General features: G+C 43.5%; 1 protein-coding gene across 3 annotated transcripts in view; it reads left to right on the top strand.

The window, feature by feature from the left end:
- The window catches only part of LOC124556701 (1-acyl-sn-glycerol-3-phosphate acyltransferase alpha-like), a 713,163-nt gene that overhangs the window by 679,770 nt on the left and 14,795 nt on the right, over positions 1-18,598 (top strand). For all 3 annotated transcript variants that reach the window (XM_047130675.1, XM_047130677.1, XM_047130674.1), the window contains one exon: positions 6,960-7,128. In XM_047130675.1, the coding sequence (XP_046986631.1) occupies positions 6,960-7,128 (169 nt within the window). The remainder of the gene's footprint in view (positions 1-6,959; positions 7,129-18,598) is intronic.

The following is an 18,598-nucleotide window of genomic DNA, read 5'->3' as shown; positions in this document are numbered from 1 at the left end:
CTAGAACCGCTCGGCCACAGCGGCCGGCAAAATTCCACTCAATCACATCTGACCACCACATGGGAGGATCACCATACTCTGCACGAAGCACACTGTAACCCCTTCAGATCTGCATCTGCCATCTTAGAACAAGTATTGGACTTCCTGTAACATCCTGTGTCATTGACATGGTTGGCTGGAGACTAGCAGCAGTCAGACCACGATGCATAGCCTGCCATTAGTACAAAATAAGCAGCTGTGTTGGGTGAGGTGCTATGCTGATGAATAGCACGGACTGCTGATGAATAGCATGAAAGCTGCGTTGGTAAAGTACCAGAACTTCAAGCGCTGATAGAAAGCACCGAAGCTGAAATCGTTATAGGTACAGAAAGCTGGCTTAAGCCAGAGATAAATTCTGCCGAAATTTTTACAAAGGTACAGACGGTGTTTAGAAAGGATAGATTGCATGCAACCGGTGGTGGAGTGTTCGTCGCTGTTGGTAGTAGTTTATCCTGTAGTGAAGTAGAAGTGTGTAGTTCCTGTGAATTATTATGGGTGGAGGTTACACTCAACAACCGACCTAGGTTAATAATTGGCTCCTTTTACCGACCTCCCGACTCAGCAGCATTAGTGGCAGAACAACTGAGAGAAAATTTGGAATACATTTCACATAAATTTTCTTAGCATGTTATAGTCTTAGGTGGAGATTTCAATTTACCAGATATAGACTGGGACACTCAGATGTTTAGGACGGGTGGTAGGGACAGAGCATCGAGTGACATTATACTGAGTGCACTATCCGAAAATTACCTCGAGCAATTAAACAGAGAACCGACTCGTGGAGATAACATCTTGGACCTACTGATAACAAACAGACCCGAACTTTTCGACTCTGTATGTACAGAACAGGGAATCAGTGATCATAAGGCCGTTGCAGTATCCCTGAATATGAAAGTTAATAGGAATATAAAAAAAGGGAGGAAGGTTTATCTGTTTAGCAAGAGTAATAGAAGGCAGATTTCAGACTACCTAACAGATCAAAACGAAAATTTCTGTTCCGACACTGACAATGTTGAGTGTTTATGGAAAAAGTTCAAGGCAATCGTAAAATGCGTTTTAGACAGGTACGTGCCGAGTAAAACTGTGAGGGACGGGAAAAACCCACCGTGGTACAACAACAAAGTTAGGAAACTACTGTGAAAGCAAAGAGAGCTTCACTCCAAGTTTAAACGCAGCCAAAACCTCTCAGACAAACAGAAGCTAAACGATGTCAAAGTTAGCGTAAGGAGGGCTATGCATGAAGCGTTCAGTGAATTCGAAAGTAAAATTCTATGTACCGACTTGACAGAAAATCCTAGGAAGTTCTGGTCTTACGTTAAATCAGTAAGTGGCTCGAAACAGCATATCCAGACACTACGGGATGATGATGGCATTGAAACAGAGGATGACACGCGTAAAGCTGAAATACTAAACACCTTTTTCCAAAGCTGTTTCACAGAGGAAGACCGCACTGCAGTTCCTTCTCTAAATCCTCGCACAAACGAAAAAATGGCTGACATCGAAATAAGTGTCCAAGGAATAGAAAAGCAACTGGAATCACTCAATAGAGGAAAGTCCACTGGACCTGACGGGATACCAATTCGATTCTACACAGAGTACGCGAAAGAACTTGCCCCCCTTCTAACAGCCGTGTACCGCAAGTCTCTAGAGGAACGGAGGGTTCCAAATGATTGGAAAAGAGCACAGATAGTCCCAGTCTTCAAGAAGGGTCGTCGAGCAGATGCGCAAAACTATAGACCTATATCTCTGACGTCGATCTGTTGTAGAATTTTAGAACATGTTTTTTGCTCGAGTATCATGTCGTTTTTGGAAACCCAGAATCTACTATGTAGGAATCAACATGGATTCCGGAAACAGCGATCGTGTGAGACCCAACTCGCTTTATTTGTTCATGAGACCCAGAAAATATTAGATACAGGCTCCCAGGTAGATGCTATTTTTCTTGACTTCCAGAAGGCGTTCGATACAGTTCCGCACTGTCGCCTGATAAACAAAGTAAGAGCCTACGGAATATCAGACCAGCTGTGTGGCTGGATTGAAGAGTTTTTAGCAAACAGAACACAGCATGTTGTTATCAATGGAGAAACGTCTACAGATGTTAAAGTAACCTCTGGCGTACCACAGGGGAGTGTTATGGGACCATTGCTTTTCACAATATATATAAATGACCTAGTAGATAGTGTCGGAAGTTCCATGCGGCTTTTCGCGGATGATGCTGTAGTATACAGAGAAGTTGCAGCATTAGAAAATTGTAGCGAAATGCAGGAAGATCTGCAGCGGATAGGCACTTGGTGCAGGGAGTGGCAACTGACCCTTAACATAGACAAATGTAATGTATTGCGAATACATAGAAAGAAGGATCCTTTATTGTATGATTATATGATAGCGGAACAAACACTGGTAGCAGTTACTTCTGTAAAATATCTGGGAGTATGCATGCGGAACGATTTGAAGTGGAATGATCATATGAAATTAATTGTTGGTAAGGCGGGTACCAGGTTGAGATTCATTGGGAGAGTGCTTAGAAAATGTAGTCCATCAACAAAGGAGGTGGCTTACAAAACACTCGTTCGACCTATACTTGAGTATTGCTCATCAGTGTGGGATCCGTACCAGATAGGTCTGACGGAGGAGATAGAGAAGATCCAAAGAAGAGCGGCTCGTTTCGTCACAGGGTTATTTGGTAACTGTGATAGCGTTACGGAGATGTTTAATAAACTCAAGTGGCAGACTCTGCAAGAGAGGCGCTCTGCATCGCGGTGTAGCTTGCTCGCCAGGTTTCGAGAGAGTGCGTTTCTGGATGAGGTATCGAATATATTGCTTCCCCCTACTTATACCTCCCGAGGAGATCAAGAATGTAAAATTAGAGAGATTAGAGCGCGCATGGAGGCTTTCAGACAGTCATTCTTCCCGCGAACCATACGCGACTGGAACAGGAAAGGGAGGTAATGACAGTGGCATGTAAAGTGCCCTCCGCCACACACCGTTGGGTGGCTTGCGGAGTATAAATGTAGATGTAGATGTAGAATATGTTTAGTGATGAATCACAGTTTGACATACCCCAGATGACTATTTTTCGTGAGTATGTCAGTTGTTTGTTTTGAAGAGGCACTGCAATGTTAGGTGTCATTATGTGAGGAACATCAAATATGACTTCAGATCTCAGCTGGTAATGACTGAAGGCACACTGACATTGCAATGGTACATCACAGACATCCTGCTTCCTCATGTGTTACCTCTCATATGTCATTATCATGGTGCCATTTTTCAACAAGACAATACTTGTCCACATGTGGTATGTGTCTCTATGAACTATCTGTGTGATGCTGAAGTAATCCTGTGGCCAGTAAGAACCTCAGATTGGTGCCTGAAAGAACAGAGTTCAGGTCATCCCAGTGCCAGTATTCAGGATATCAAGAGCCAGTTACAAAAGTTGTGTGCCACCTAGCCTTACGAGAGGCTTCATCAGCTATATGACACCCTTCCCAATTGAATCAGTGCATGCATCCAGGCCAGATGGGTTGCAACATCATATTGATAAGTAGGCTCATACTGCTCAGTTCTTTGTAAATTTGGCTAAATTTTGTAATCACTAAATTATCATTACATATCCTCTCAGCTTGTGAAGTTTCTTTCCATTTCCTCCTCCCCTTCTGAGTGCTTCACTTTATTTGTCAGACAGTGCATTTTGTTACAGAACACCAGAGAAAAAATTCACCAGCTCCTAAATTCTTAACTTAGATGAAACATGTGTGAAAGGCAAGATTAGTCTTGTAATTTCTTTCTTGTAATCACTGTCTCTAAAATAAATGAATTTAATTAATCATAAATTCAACTGAACTGCAGATGCTCAGTTTAATTTTGTGTCCTCTTTTCTCCAATTAGCTATCAAATTCTTAAATCTGTGTGACATTTTACATTTAGAGCTCAACCTATTTCTGGGATTTACCTGTGCTTGTCTATACCCCCCACCCCCTTTTCTCCCTGTGATCACTTAGAAAATTACCACCACTAGTGCATCATGTGACCACATGTGCATGTAGCTACTGTGCACTCCTACAGTACAGTGATCTCAGCCTGTGTCATGCACAACTTTACACTGGCTGGAGAGCACTGGACAATTTGGCACTAATTGGAGCTGTGCAGTGTCTGAATGGCATGAACATTAAAGAGGAAATATGGCTCAAAGCACCATGTCTACTGAAAAGTCTAGCAGATCCATGCACTATGTCTCTCCAACAGAGATGCAACAAAGAGGGTTACTGAGAGTTGCAATAATGAACCAGCTGAGACAATCACACATGTAGTAAATCTAGTCACTGATTATGGAATAACAAGTGTCTTATTGTTATCAGCCTTTTTTCTTTCTTACCTCCATTTCCTTTTATTTGTATGCTTTTGTTCCTAACTTGTTTGAGTATTTCAACCTAATGTATCTTTTATTTACACTTTTTGGCTAAGGAATTAGAAAACAGCATATAAGAACAAATGAAACAGAAGATTCATTCAATATTTTGCAGTCCATTGGAATGAATAAAAATACAGTCAAAACAGACAGTGGAAATTGCCTCCTTACATCATCTTCATCTTCACTGCAGTACTAGAATGGCATGATGAAAAGTAATGCTTCTGAATTTTTTATTCTGTTCTCAATATCAGTTGAGGTATTACATATCATATATATTATTTGGTCAACTTCTGCACCTCACTGACACAAGCTGCAACACTTTGCTGCTGGAGGACTTAGAATTGTAACATGTAACATGGTGGTGTGTGACATAACTATGTTGGTGAATGAGAAACAGCATGTGGTAACTGAGTTCCTAGCAGAAGAAAATGTACCCCAGTTGAAATATATAGAAGAATGAAAGCATTGTATGGTGATGACTGTGTCAACAGCAGTAATGTGCAATGTTGGATTGTTTATGCTCATAATAAAGGAAACAGTGGTACTGACCTCATCATGTGTGACAAGGGCTCAGAGTGGATGACTGAGTGCGGCAGTCAATGAGATTCATCAGAATCAGGTTGATGAACTCGGTGGAGAAAATTGTTGGATAACACAGTCACAGCTGTCAGATGAGTGGCGTATCATGAGAGCACGTACAGGCCATAATTGCAGAACTACAATGCAGAAAATTGTGTGCCTGGTGGGTGCCTTGCATGCTCACTCCTGACAAGAAAGGGAAGACACTGGACATTCGTCAATGATTTCTTTTGCATTTTTAGTGTGAGGGTGATGGATTCCTCAACAGCACCATGACAGGCGATGGAAGCTGAGTTCATAATTTTGACCCCAAAAATAAGAGAGCATCAGCAGAGTTCTACTACAAAGGATTACTGATGCCAAAAAAGATGAGGACCATCCTATCAACAGGCAAAGTCATACTCACACTGTTCTGGAATGTTCAAGGTGTAGTGCATTTGGGATTCCTGCTTAAAGGCACCACCACAAACTCTGCAAGGTACTGCAAGACCCTAAGAAAATTCAGAGCATGAATTTGAAGAGTTTTTCTGCACATGGAACACCCCTTCATTCAGCATGACAATGCCAGACCACACAAGGGTGCTATGATATCTGCAAATATCCAGCTCCTTGCATTCACTGTCATAGATCATCCTCTATACAGTCCTGACTTTGTCCCATCCAATTTTCATGTTTCCAAAACTTAAAGAACACTTTTTGAGGACTTCACATTGATAGTGATGCAGTGGTACTAGCAGAGTCAATACAGTCAAACATTCTACAGTGATGGTATCAACAAACTGGTGTCTCATTGGGAGACATGTGTTTATCACCAGTGTGATGATGCTGACAAATAAATATGTAGGTATGAAGAATAAAGTTGTAGAATGTTAATAAAGTTTGTTTCATTTAAAAAGCTTTAAGAGTTGTCACATAAAAATTTGGAGGCATTGCATTCCAGTATGCACTTGTATTTTTACACACTTATTATTCAGAGCACTCAGTGAAAAACTCTGAATCAGAGCAATCCCATTTTATTGCAGATACTGAAATGCATAAAGTATAACAAAGTCAATAAAAACTGTGGTCAATACAAAGGTTTTATTATAGTGGTAGTAAATGACTGTGACATCTCACAGAACATTTATGCAACATGTCTTGAAGATAAAGTATCTCTTTTAATCATAGACAGTCTTCTACATTCAAAAATTCAGAGGGAGGATGAGATATCATTTGCTAGATAATGTCAATGTATAGCTGGAGGAGGTATCTTTTGCTAGGTAACATGAATGTACTTCTGGAGACATGAATTGGTGGATACTGCAGCTGAGGGGTTAGGTAGAGGATGTGTTATTATTAATTGTGCTGTCCCTTTGAATCCTGCAAACACACTGCAGAAGACATCTGCCATGTATTAGTGGAATACTGACAAACTGGGAGGAATCGGTAATAAATTCTGTTTGCTGAAGCTAACAACATGTTTTGATATCCACCATTTCAATCACTGATAATAAACAAAGTTATTCTAACCTGATTTTGGAGAGTGAACTTGTCAATCTTGCACACATTTCTCATTTGGTGAAATGACCCAGTAATTTATGGTATATCAAATTTAGTATGCCACATTTAGCTAAATACATTTCAACTACTGGCAAGAAGGTACCTATTGATTTCAATGGTACACACAAATTATATAAAGATGCAGAATGGTATGAGAAAAGACAATCACTCACTGTGTAGAGGGTATGTTGAGCTGTAGGTAAGAATATAGACACACAGGTGAAGGCAAGAAAGTATATGGTTGACGGAGACACTGCAGTAGGGATATTTTGCTTTATAGTAGGAGATACAGTGACAGATGTTATAGAAATAGCTCATTACGTGTACTGCTGTCACGCTTTTTTAAAAATGAAATCCTAGATGCATTACAGCACATTTTTATTCTTTTTTTCAGATTAAACTCTGGGTTTTTCCTGAAGGTACTCGTAATAAAGACCGACGATCATTGCTTCCTTTTAAGAAGGGTGCATTCCATTCAGCTATAAGAATGCAAGTTCCTTTGATACCAGTTGTATATTCACCATATTACTTTCTCAATGTACAGAAGAAATTTTTTGATGATGGTAAGGAATTTTTAACTAACTTCATTTATTTACATTATAATGTAATTCATCTGATTTTTGCAACAAAAAAAGTTCAGTGGTAACGTTTGGTCTTAGAGTAATTTGATAACTATGAGTCATTAGTCCACACAAATTTTAAAAGCAAGAAAACCCATATAAAATTATATGATTATCCTTAATGTGTACATGTCAAGTTCATAAATGTGCAGCAGCTACCTTATTTAGCTACTGTCTCAAAAATTGGAAAATATAAGCATTACATTAAGTGAGTTACCTAAATTTATTGAGTAGTGTATTCAACAGCCATAAAGAGATCTACACTCAACTCTGTCATCTCTCTACTGTCATTTGTACCTGTTACAACATAGCACAGAACAATTTCCATGCAGAATATGTATTCATCTATAATAAACAAACTGAAGTTCTGTATTCTGACACAAATATTATTTGCTTGAAAACACAAATCAGTAAATGGATAAGGTAAATTAAAATTATATTTTATCATGATCTTAACTGGGTATGAAAATTTAAAACTTTGTCCTAAACTTTTATTTGACCCAGATCCAGTCCTCCCATAAATGGTGTGCTATCAGTTTAACCATCCAGCCAGATCTCAGAAACAAACTCAAAGCTTCAACACATTGCCAGGTCCTCTTCTTTTCATCATATTATTGTCTTATTGAGACCATGGCTGTTTCAAAATACAGGTGGTTTCATATTGAAGATTAAAACTTCCATCATTAATTAAAATATTTATTTAAAGTACAACCATTATAAGTTTCATACCGACATTCATCTTTAGATGGTAAAGCGCATTTTATACAAGGAGTTTTACATTGTGTTGACAATCAGATATCATAGTTTTCTCCTGTGGTTAAGTTTTTAGGGGTGGTACTGATCTCAGCATCATTTCTGAAATGGGGACATCAGTTATTTAATGCTTCTTATTTCCACAGAGTTATAAATAAAATTGACCTACTCTCACTCCACTTTTGGGGGAAGTGCACTCAGAGAAGAGCACCACACATACCTCAACACTTTGACCATCTACTTCTCTTCTGATGTCATAGCTGGAAAATTTTTAGAGAAAATAGTACAACATATGAGATAAAACTGTCCAAATGTTTCAGGAATAAAACTCTTCAAAATGATGTTAGTTTTTGGGAATTTAAGACAATAACACCTATAAATTCAAAAACAATCTAAAGTTGTGAAGAAATGGTTCATTATGAGACCTCACTTGCAAGTCTGAAATATCAGATGAGATTTGGTAGCTGATGAGTAGGAGGGAAGATCCTGAAACATTGAAATTATGTTGTATTAAACACCTTAAAAGAAGAAGAAGAAGAAGAAGAAAAGGAGGAACAGATGGCAGTAATTTTAATAGGAGGAAAGTTAGCTTTTAACATCCAACAAACAATAATGTCATTAGAGAAAATTGCGCTACGTGAACTGGATGCAGGTGGTGGAAGGAATTGGCCTTGGTATCATGAAGGAACCATCTAAACATTTGTCTGAACTGATTTAAAGAAAATGAGGACAGGATCAGGAAAATAACTTATGTGTGGATCAACACTTACCCACAATATTAGTGGTTTTTGAGGAGATGATGACCAAGCAGATACAGTTGTATCATAACATATTTAACAAAAGATTAACCAAAGTAAAACACTAACATTTTATTATATTCGTGTAATATGACATTTATTTTTATTCACAATTGATGATATATTTGGTGTCAGATCATGAGATGCAGAATACTTTTCATCACTGGATTGTGAAGGTGGGATATTTCTATGGTTTTACCTTTTCTTGTCATAAAAAGGTGTTCACAACGATATGTTGACTCAAATGTAGATGATATTGTTCGTATTTCTGTGTAGTTTGAGAAACATTTTTACATGTATATCACAATAACATGACAAGAAATTCATTCTGCTGAGTTCCTGTTCTTATGAAGAGTGCAGTTTTGTAAATTAGTCACTTCTAGTTGCATTTCCAAAGATGCAGTATCCTGTGAAGCTGAAAAAGTTTTGATACATATGATCAGTCTGTTTTCTGAGTTATACAAGTCCTGAAACCCTATTTCAAAACTCTAAGGAAACTGCACAATGTTTTTCTGGTAACCCATAAAATAAGTGTGTGGAGGTAATTTTAATGATGAATATATAACACAGAAAGCTGATCAGTTTTGGAAGGAACAACTTTTTGAAGCTGTTGCAGTATTATTTCCTAAACCAAACATAGTGCTTATCTCTATCGATCACACCCCAACCTCAGATATTAATCAGTTTATTGATCAAATGGAGGCTCTAAATAAGTTCGTGATGGCACAATATAGGCACCATGAGACATTGGTGACATTAATATTGACATCACACGTAAAACCCCAACTGTCACTCAGTTTCAAAACCTGTGAAAATCCAACAACTTGCACTGTGTGAATGATAAGCCAACCTGATTAGATGCGTGCCTGGATAATATAATCTCCAATTTGACAGATGATGAATATCCATATGGAGTGGTATATCCAGCATTGTCTGGTTACTATGGCTTATGGCTGATGGTCAGCTGTGTAAACTATACTGTCCAGTAACCCGAACACATTAAGGGGATCAGACTGTTGTATCCAGACAACATTACACATATGGGTTTAGCATGGTAGGGTGATGCACGCTACACCACATGTAATAAACACTATTTTTATTTTTCGTAAGCACACATATACAGTTGTTTACATTCTGAATTCTCGGTACACGTCCGTACACTTTCACGCGCGACCACAGACTGGGGCAAAGAGCTTGCCAAAAACAAAGATATTACCCGCGACTTGGTCGATAGTCGCCACATTAGCCCCCCCCCCCCCCCCCCCCCCTAGAGTGTGGAGCACAAACATAAATATTGGGGCATACATGTAAAGGGAACACCCAGGGGGGAGGGAGAGGGTGTTTAATCAGAAACCATACCTTACATTACATTACATTAGTAATTGAAGTCTTCGAGCCAGCGAGGGGGGCGGATGGTCCTGCCTGACCGGGTGAATCCTCGTACAGCAGTTGAGGGATCTGGGGAGGGGATGGTGGGTTGTGAGGGGCCAGGATAGCGGATCTGAATGCCTGTGGCGGTATGTAGGACTTTGACCGTTGATGGGTCAGTACCAACAGGCAAGGGGACAGACTGGAGGAGATGAATGTGAGTTAAGTTGTCACTGGGGAAGCTGGCTTGTTCATAGAAGATGTACACATTACCCAGCTGCATAACAAAAAACACATTAGAGCTGCAAATAAGATCTGTGTTGACATTCACTACCACTTCCTTATACGGGTTGACAGAATCTCCACACGAGTCGTCATCGGTGACATCACACGCTCTGAGGCTGGTCCCTGATACATCACTGAATCCTAACAGGGGAGAGGCGAGGGGCTGCCTGTAGGAGGGTAAGTCATCACACGCATCACTCTGCATAGGAATGTCACACGCACCTGTAGCACTGTCACACGACTGGGAGTGGGGAACGTCACACGTGTGGGAATGGGCGTTGCTCATCCATGGACTGTCGGTAGATGCCTCATGCGAGGTGGGTGCAGCAGGGGATGGGGTCTGACTGGGTGGGGTATCGGGCAGTTCTCCCAGAGTCCATGCAGGTTTGAGGCGGCAGACGGATACCGTTTGAGGCGTGCTGTTAATGAGCACTTCGAACGTGTTGGTACGCCGTGATATGACTCTGTGCGGGCCCGTATATGGAGGTCTGAGTGCCGGTCGGATGGTGTCATCACGCACCATGACATGAGTGCACGACGCCAAGTCCTTATGCAGAAATACGGGAGGGGGCGTGTGTGGTCGAGGAGGCGGCACGTGGATGTTAGCAATTAGCTCCTTGACCTGCCCGACGAATGTCGAGTCGCAGATTTGATCTGGAGGAAGGGAAGGCTCGACTAACTCTGCTGGGAGTGTGAGGGGTTCTCCATACAGTACCTCTGCCAGGGATGCGCCAAGGTCCTCTTTGTACGTGGCCCGAACGCCTAACATTACCCATGGTAAAGCATCGGCCCACTCACCTCCGTGGCACATCAGGGAAGCTTTAAGCGTTCGGTGCCAGCGTTCCACAAGCCCATTGCTCTGGGGGTGGTATGCTGTAGTCCTAAATCATTTCACCCCACACAGTTCACAAAGCTGTCGGAAGAGGGCAGACTCGAACTGGCGGCCCTGGTCGGTGGTGACGGAGACTGGGCAGTCGAAGCGCGAGATCCACATTAACAGCAGGGCTCGGGCCACTGCATCGGCTGTGATAGTAGTGAGAGGAATTACCTCTACCCAGCGGGTAAACCTGTCAATTGCGGACAGTATGTAACGGAAGGGGCCTGAGGGGGGTAAGGGCTCGACGATATCGATGTGTATGTGCTGGAATCTTCTTTTTGCCACATCGAACGTACCCATGGGGGGCTGTGCATGACGTCCTACTTTTGCGCGCTGACAAGCCACACATGCTCGTGCCCAACTGCGACACTGTTTTATCACCCCGGGCCAAACAAAACGTTCAGATACCAGACGTGCGGAGGCCCGAATGCCAGGGTGTGCCAAGTCGTGGATACCGGGCGTATGCGTCCTGTTGAAATGTCGCACCAGATGGGTGATGAAAACCCAGGAAGTGTCCGTAACTCTAGTTTGAGTCCTGTTTTGATATCGGAACGCAATGCTGCGAGTTCAGTATCCTCTGTCTGCAATTTAGGGAGCTCACTGAGGTCCAGTTGTGAAGATAACACCGACACCCGAGACAGAAAATCAGCGACGACATTGTCTGCGCCTCTGACGTAACGTATGTCATTCATAAACTGACATACAAGGTCCGTATGCCTAATACGTCTCGGGGATGAGTCCTTACCTGGGTTACGGAAAGCGTAAACCAATGGCTCGTGGTCGGTAAATACCACGAGATGGCGACCTTCGATATCGTCTTGGAAATATTTGATAGCAGCGTAAATAGCAAACAGTTCCCGGTCGAAGGTCGACCATTTACGTTGGGAAGCGGTCAGTTTGTGGGAGAAAAATCTGAGCGGCTGTACAACAGAACCCACGGATTGCTGATGTACTGCCCCCACTGCTGTATCACTTGCGTCTGTAGTAAGCGAGATGGGAGCATCAGGAATGGGGTGAGCAAGCGTAACAGCTGTCTGTAAGGCTGACTTTAGATTATCAAATGCGCGACGCATATCTGGAGTCCACGTGACCGCCCGAGACCCTGATGTGTTTTTTTCCTGCGAGGGCATCCGTCAGTGGGGCTTGTATGTCGGCGGCGCGGGGAATATGTTTACGGTAGTAATTTACCGTTCCAAGGAAGCGGCGGAGGCCCTGAAAATCTTTGGGCAAAGGCACCGTACTAATGGCCTCCACCCGTTCAGTTAGGGGGCGGATGCCGTCGCCAGAAACTCTGTGGCCCAGAAATGTGACACTGGTGCGGCGGAGTTGTGACTTAGTATTGTTCACTGCGATACCGTTTGCTTTTAATAGTTGGAACACTGTATTTAAATGTTGTTCATGTTCCTCGAGGGAGGAAGAAAAAATTAACAAGTCGTCCAGGTACACATATGCAAAGTCCAGTTTTCCAACCAGCGAGTCGATGAACCGTTGCCACGTCTGTGCAGCATTTTTAAGGCCGAATGGCATAAACAAATACTTGAACAACCCGAACGGGGTGATGATAGCGGTCTTTTAAACGTCCTCAGGTGCCATTGGCAGTTGGTGGTACGCCTAATGACAATCGACTACACTGAAAATTTGTGCCCCATGCAGCTGGGAAGCAAAGTCTTGAATATTTGGGACGGGATAATTATCTAAAATTGTTCTGGCGTTAAGCGCCTGATAGTCACCGCAGAGGCGGAAAGTGTCATCTTTCTTGGGCACCAAATGAATGGGTGATGACCAACAACTAGAAGAAGGGCGGATAGTCTTATTATCTAAAAGTTCCTGAACAATAGCTTTAGCGTGTTTAAGTTTTTCCGGATTTAAACGCCTAGCCTTTGCACGTACCGGTGGGCCTTCTGTGGTATTTATTCTGTGGACAGTACCGTTATTGATCGCGAACACCGATGGGGATGCTGGACCAGCACCCGTTGCACTGTGACTAACCTGTAATGCACACGTGTGTGTGTCCAAGGCCGGCAGTTCAGCAGCAGTGGCGGTGATCCACTGGTAGTCCTTGTCGAAGAGCTCGGTGGGGTACCTGGTAGCGTCGCAGGTACAGCTTCCGTCCGGCAGTAGAAATGTCACGCGGCGTCGGCTGCAGGTGCGAGGAAGTGGTGCGGGGGTTGGGGGCGTGGCCGTGTGCAACAGCTGGGCGGTCTGCTTACGCGCGTCCGTGAGCTTGGCTTGCACGGCGGCGATGCGTAAGCGGAGGGCCCCATTGCTGTCCCGAAGTTCGGCGTTGTGTGATCTAAGAGAAAGCACTGCAACAGCAGTTTCCGCTAGCTCACACAGCAGAATGGCGCTTTCGGATGAGAGAGGTAGGGTATCTGAACCGGTGGTACGGTCTCCCGAGTTAAAGGTTAGTGTACCTCGTTGTAGGTTGGGTGACAGTGCGTGGGCTAAGAGAAAATCTACCCCAAGCACGGGTTCATCCACATCCGCGATAACGAAAGTCCACTGTAAGGGCGTATTAATGTCCTGCAGTTTAAGGCTTAAATTCGTTATTCCATGAGAGCGGATCAGGGAATTATTGGCGGCTCGAAGCGGGGGGCAAGGCTGAAGCTCGAATTTAATACCTGCGGACAAAGGTATCACACTAACCTCGGCCCCCGTGTCGACTAGAAATGAAAGGCAAGACACTGCTTCTTTCACGTACAAGCGTCCTGGCACGTGAGGAGAAGAAGTATTTAGTGATAGGCGTCTGTGCGGTGCAACGCGGCCCATAGCGCCTGAATTGGGTCGCGTTATTAGTTTGGGAACGCGCATGGAGAACGACATTTCTTGGCCGCGTCGCCAAAGCGGGAGTGGAAATAACACCAAGCGGGGTGGCGCGTGGCGTCGCCCGTCGCGCTGGTTGAGGTCGAAGCGGCAGTGGAGGGGGACTTGTTTGTAGTTCCCTCCGATGGCGACGCTGCAGTAGTGCTGGTAGGAGAGGAGTTACTGCGGCGGCTGCCAGGCGGCGTTGGCTCCGCGCGCATGCGTGGAGCGAGTCGTGCGCACTCTGTACTGCAGGATGGGAACTGCCGCGCAGGTGTGCCAACCCCTGAGGCCTGAGGGCAACCTGGGGGGGTATGCGGGGGGGGGGGGGGGGGGGCAGAATGTTGTAAACCTGGTCTGCGATCTTCAGTTTGGCATCTAGTGGGGCCGAAGTTACATGTAGAAGGTGAAGTTGAACTTGCGGGGGAAGTTTCAGCAACCAGATGGTCCAAAGTGTAATGTCCGGCATGTGATGCGTGTCAATCATACCGCGGAGATGACGCCAGAGTTGCGACGGGGACCTGGATCCCAGCGATTCCTGACTGATGAGGCGGATAGCTTCCTCTGTCGATGTGGATAGTCGCTCGAGGATGGTGCGTCGGGCGAACGCATATTTGTCCGTAGTGGGGGGCGAAGCCACAATGTCGCAGATCAGATCCAGTTCGTCATGGAGGTGACACAGTAAGCATAGGAACTTCGAATTGTCGTCGGCGACACCGTGTAGCTGCAGGACATGGTCGACCAAGGCAAACCATGTGCGTGGGTGATCCTTGCGAAGGGGTGGTAGCTTCGGCCAACGGGTGGGAAAGTCTTGACATAAATGTTTATCAGAAACTGTCTCTCCCTGTCCATAGTTCTGCAACGTAATTGTCTCGGGTGCAGTAGCGGTGCACCAGCTTCCGCCACTGTCAGTGGCACGCGGCATGGTAGGCGCGGCTGGCTCGACCTTGGTCGAGAAATCAACGAATCGAGCGGTCAACGGAGTAACGCCGACGGGCGTAGAATGGACCGGCGCGGTAGAATCGACCGTAGTCGACCGATGTGCGGCGAACGACGGAATACAGTTTCCGGGCCCCTCCCCTACAGGTGCATTAAAATAGTTAAAATCACCTAATGTTTGTGGAACACACGCGGCAGGAACGGCGTGTGCCGTCGGAAACACTCGTAAAGCGGACGCTGGTGGTGTAGGGGGGGTTGGTGCAAAATCCGGAGTTCCGGCAGAAATATGAACTCTCCTGTCTTGAGCGTCCGGCTTGATTTGTACAGTCACTGATTCGGGTGGAAAATTCACACTTGCACTTGGGAAACCTGTAAACATAGTCACTGGGGTTTGAGCACATTACGTCGGCTGTTGAGCACTCGGAACACGTGGCTGTGGAATTGTATAAACACTGTCCTGTTGAGTACAGCTAGTCGATGTGTTCGGAACCTGCGTAGAACTATTGCGGACGCCCGGTGGATAATTGTAAAACCATGCCGAAGCGTCCGTTGGAACACTTAGTTGGCACGTGTTCGGTGTAGCAGGCGGCAAGCGGTCCATTGTGTACTGCTCGATGGTATAAGATTTCGTTGTAGCACTCGCGAACAAAATTCGGGGTCACCAGTATGGGTTTAGCGTGGTAGGGTTGCCGATTCCAATGATGCACGCTACACCACATGTAATAAACACTATTTTTATTTTTCGTAAGCACACATATACAGTTGTTTACATTCTGAATTCTCGGTACACGTCCGTACACTTTCACGCGCGACCACAGACTGGGGCAAAGAGCTTGCCAAAAACAAAGATATTGCCCGCGACTTGGTCGATAGTCGCCACACACAGCTAAGGCAAAAATTATCAGAACTTAAGTGGGGTAGAGTATATAACTGTGATGACAATGATAACACTTTTAACTTATTTGTTAACGTACTAACAAACTTAGTTCAAAGATGTTACCCACAAGTAACTAAAAAGGTGAAACTAGATGGTGCATCAAACAGAAAGAAAGCAGAACAGCAAGTTCACACCTGAACTGCATGACCAGAGAAATACTGTCATTGCCCTATACAAAATGGCTGGAACTGGTAACCTAGAATTGAAGCAGAGGTACAAAGAATCCGGGAATAAGTACAGGATTGAAACAGAGATGGCAAAGCAGAGAGCTAATGATGCTTTCATTGAAAATTCCAGCAACAAATGCAGATCTGCCTATAAGGTAATAAACATAATAGCAGGGAAACATAAAAACAGACAAGAAACTCCAATATTGTCAGAAGTATTAAATGAATTATTTGTAAGTACCACTAAGTGTGACACTTCTACTACCTCCATACCAAATGATGTAACTTATAGAAGTACTTTCCACAACATACATGACCTAAATAACTTATCTTTTTAAAGGAAACAGGTTACCTTACAAACAGTATACAAAGTGGTCACAATCCTACATAGCTCTTACAGTGAAGATTTCTATGGCATCTCAAACACCATTGCGAAGGTGAAAAGATGTTGGAGCACTGTGGAAATATTTTGGGCAACTAGCTGTAGATAAGCTGGGTTGATGAGCACCATTTCTGCCCCATTGGATCATAGTTCCTCTGAGTTTTCCATTAACTAATTGGAGTTCTCCTTTGATTGGTTCCTCCTCCTTTAAGTCTTCCATGGTTTTCAGCAGTAGTGGATCTTCCCTCTGTTCAGCAGCACTGCTGAAATTTCATCCACATTGCTGTGTTCCACTAAAGGATTCCTTGAAAGACAGTGAGCATCCTTGTGTCTGTGCCATTTTTATGTACTACTGAGACATTGTACTCATGAAGTCTCTGTGACCATCTCGCCAGTCAGCCTAATGGATCCTTCAGGCTAGTCAGCCAGCTGAAAGAAAGGTGGCCCATCACAACAGTGACCGGTTTGCCAAATAAATGACCCAAATAACTGTAAGGCACTCTTTCTGTGTTGTAAAATAGTTCATCTCAGACTTGCAGAGTACTCTGGAAGCAGAAGCTATCACCTTTCCAGCACCTTCCTGAATTTGACTAGAAGTGCCCCTTTCTCAAAGTTAGTAGTGTTGGCATGAAGTTCCATCTTGGCATTCTCATCATACAATTTTAGAATTGCAGAAGATGTTAGTACCTCCTCAAAGACAAGGAAAGATCTTTCTCGTGCCTTATTCCAGGAAAATTCAAAACTTTCCTGCAGTAGTCCATGGTACAGAAATCCTTTATGAATGAACATAAGTACAAGAACATTGTGAGAAAGCTTCTCATATCATGAACATACTGAGGAGTCAGAAAATTTGTGACTGCTCTTATTTTCTCTGGATTGTGACAGATTCCATCGCCATTCATTAGGTGCCCCACAATTTTTATTTCTAGGACAATGAGTAGGCACTTTTTTGGACTCAGGCAGAGACCTTCAATCTGAATACAGTTCAATATGGTTTAACAAATACATTTCATCCATTTAAGGTGTCAAAGTAGTTTGTCCAGGTGGCTGGAGTGTTACATAATCCAAATGACATAACTTTGATTTCATAAAGACCATCAGGAGTTAGGAAGGCAGTCATTTCCAGTCAGCCTTGTCATACTCACTTTTCCAGTAACCTGTCTTCATGCCCATAGTTGAGAAATACTGTGCTCCTTGAAGCAGTCTAGAGTGTCAGCAATGCACAGCAATGAATAGACACCTTTCTTTGTGCTTTTGTTCTTTCATTGCTAGTTGATGCAGAAATGCCATGTGTCATACTTCTTCTCCACAAGGACTTCAAGAGAGGAGCAAGGACTCCCTGAAGGGTCAGTGATCTCATCTTGCAGCATCTTCTCCACTTCCTCCAAAATTATCCATTGTGTGACACTCTTTATGAATGCTGGCTAGCTGTTAGATGATCCACAGCATTGATACTATATTGTACCATGGGTTGTTTGGTTTTTCTCTTCTCCACTCTGGATTTGAAAGCATGCATTAATTGTCACAGAATGGGTCTCACTCACCAAAGTTATTCCTAGATCAAGTGAGATTCTATAGGCAGTTCGATAGTACCTTCTTTCCCTTCATTGTCTCTTGTGGTAGTGGAACACAATTTTTCATCATTGACACTAAGCTGCCCTTGCTGGATTGGTTCAGCTGTCCATACGCAGAAACTTTTAGTGATGAGTTGTTGCCACTCATGACAGTTAGTGATCGAAGATTCTCCTTGACCACCTACAATGCATATGATCATCACTGGCATGTGATTTCTTTTGCAAGCCTGAATAACATCTTACAGTCAACAAAAGCTTCACAGTTTAACTGAGCATGACAGTTGATAGCTGCAACTCATCTTGTTGATGATGGCAGGATAACAATGTCTTCAATGGTAAACAGTCACCCAAAGCTGCCTTTGTTATATGTGCTAGCTGGAGTAGCTTTTATAGTCTGGAGCTCTGATCTTCCCCAGTCTGTGATTGATTGTGATCCCTGCAAGAAGTCCCATCTGAGAATAACGTTATGACTGCATTCTGCTAAAACAGCAAATTTGAAAGGCTGCATTCCATCATTGATAGTTATTCTTGC

This window comes from Schistocerca americana, chromosome X, assembly GCF_021461395.2.
Source record: "Schistocerca americana isolate TAMUIC-IGC-003095 chromosome X, iqSchAmer2.1, whole genome shotgun sequence".
NCBI classification, from domain to species: domain Eukaryota; kingdom Metazoa; phylum Arthropoda; class Insecta; order Orthoptera; family Acrididae; genus Schistocerca; species Schistocerca americana.
This window is presented reverse-complemented; position numbering and strand designations above follow the sequence as displayed.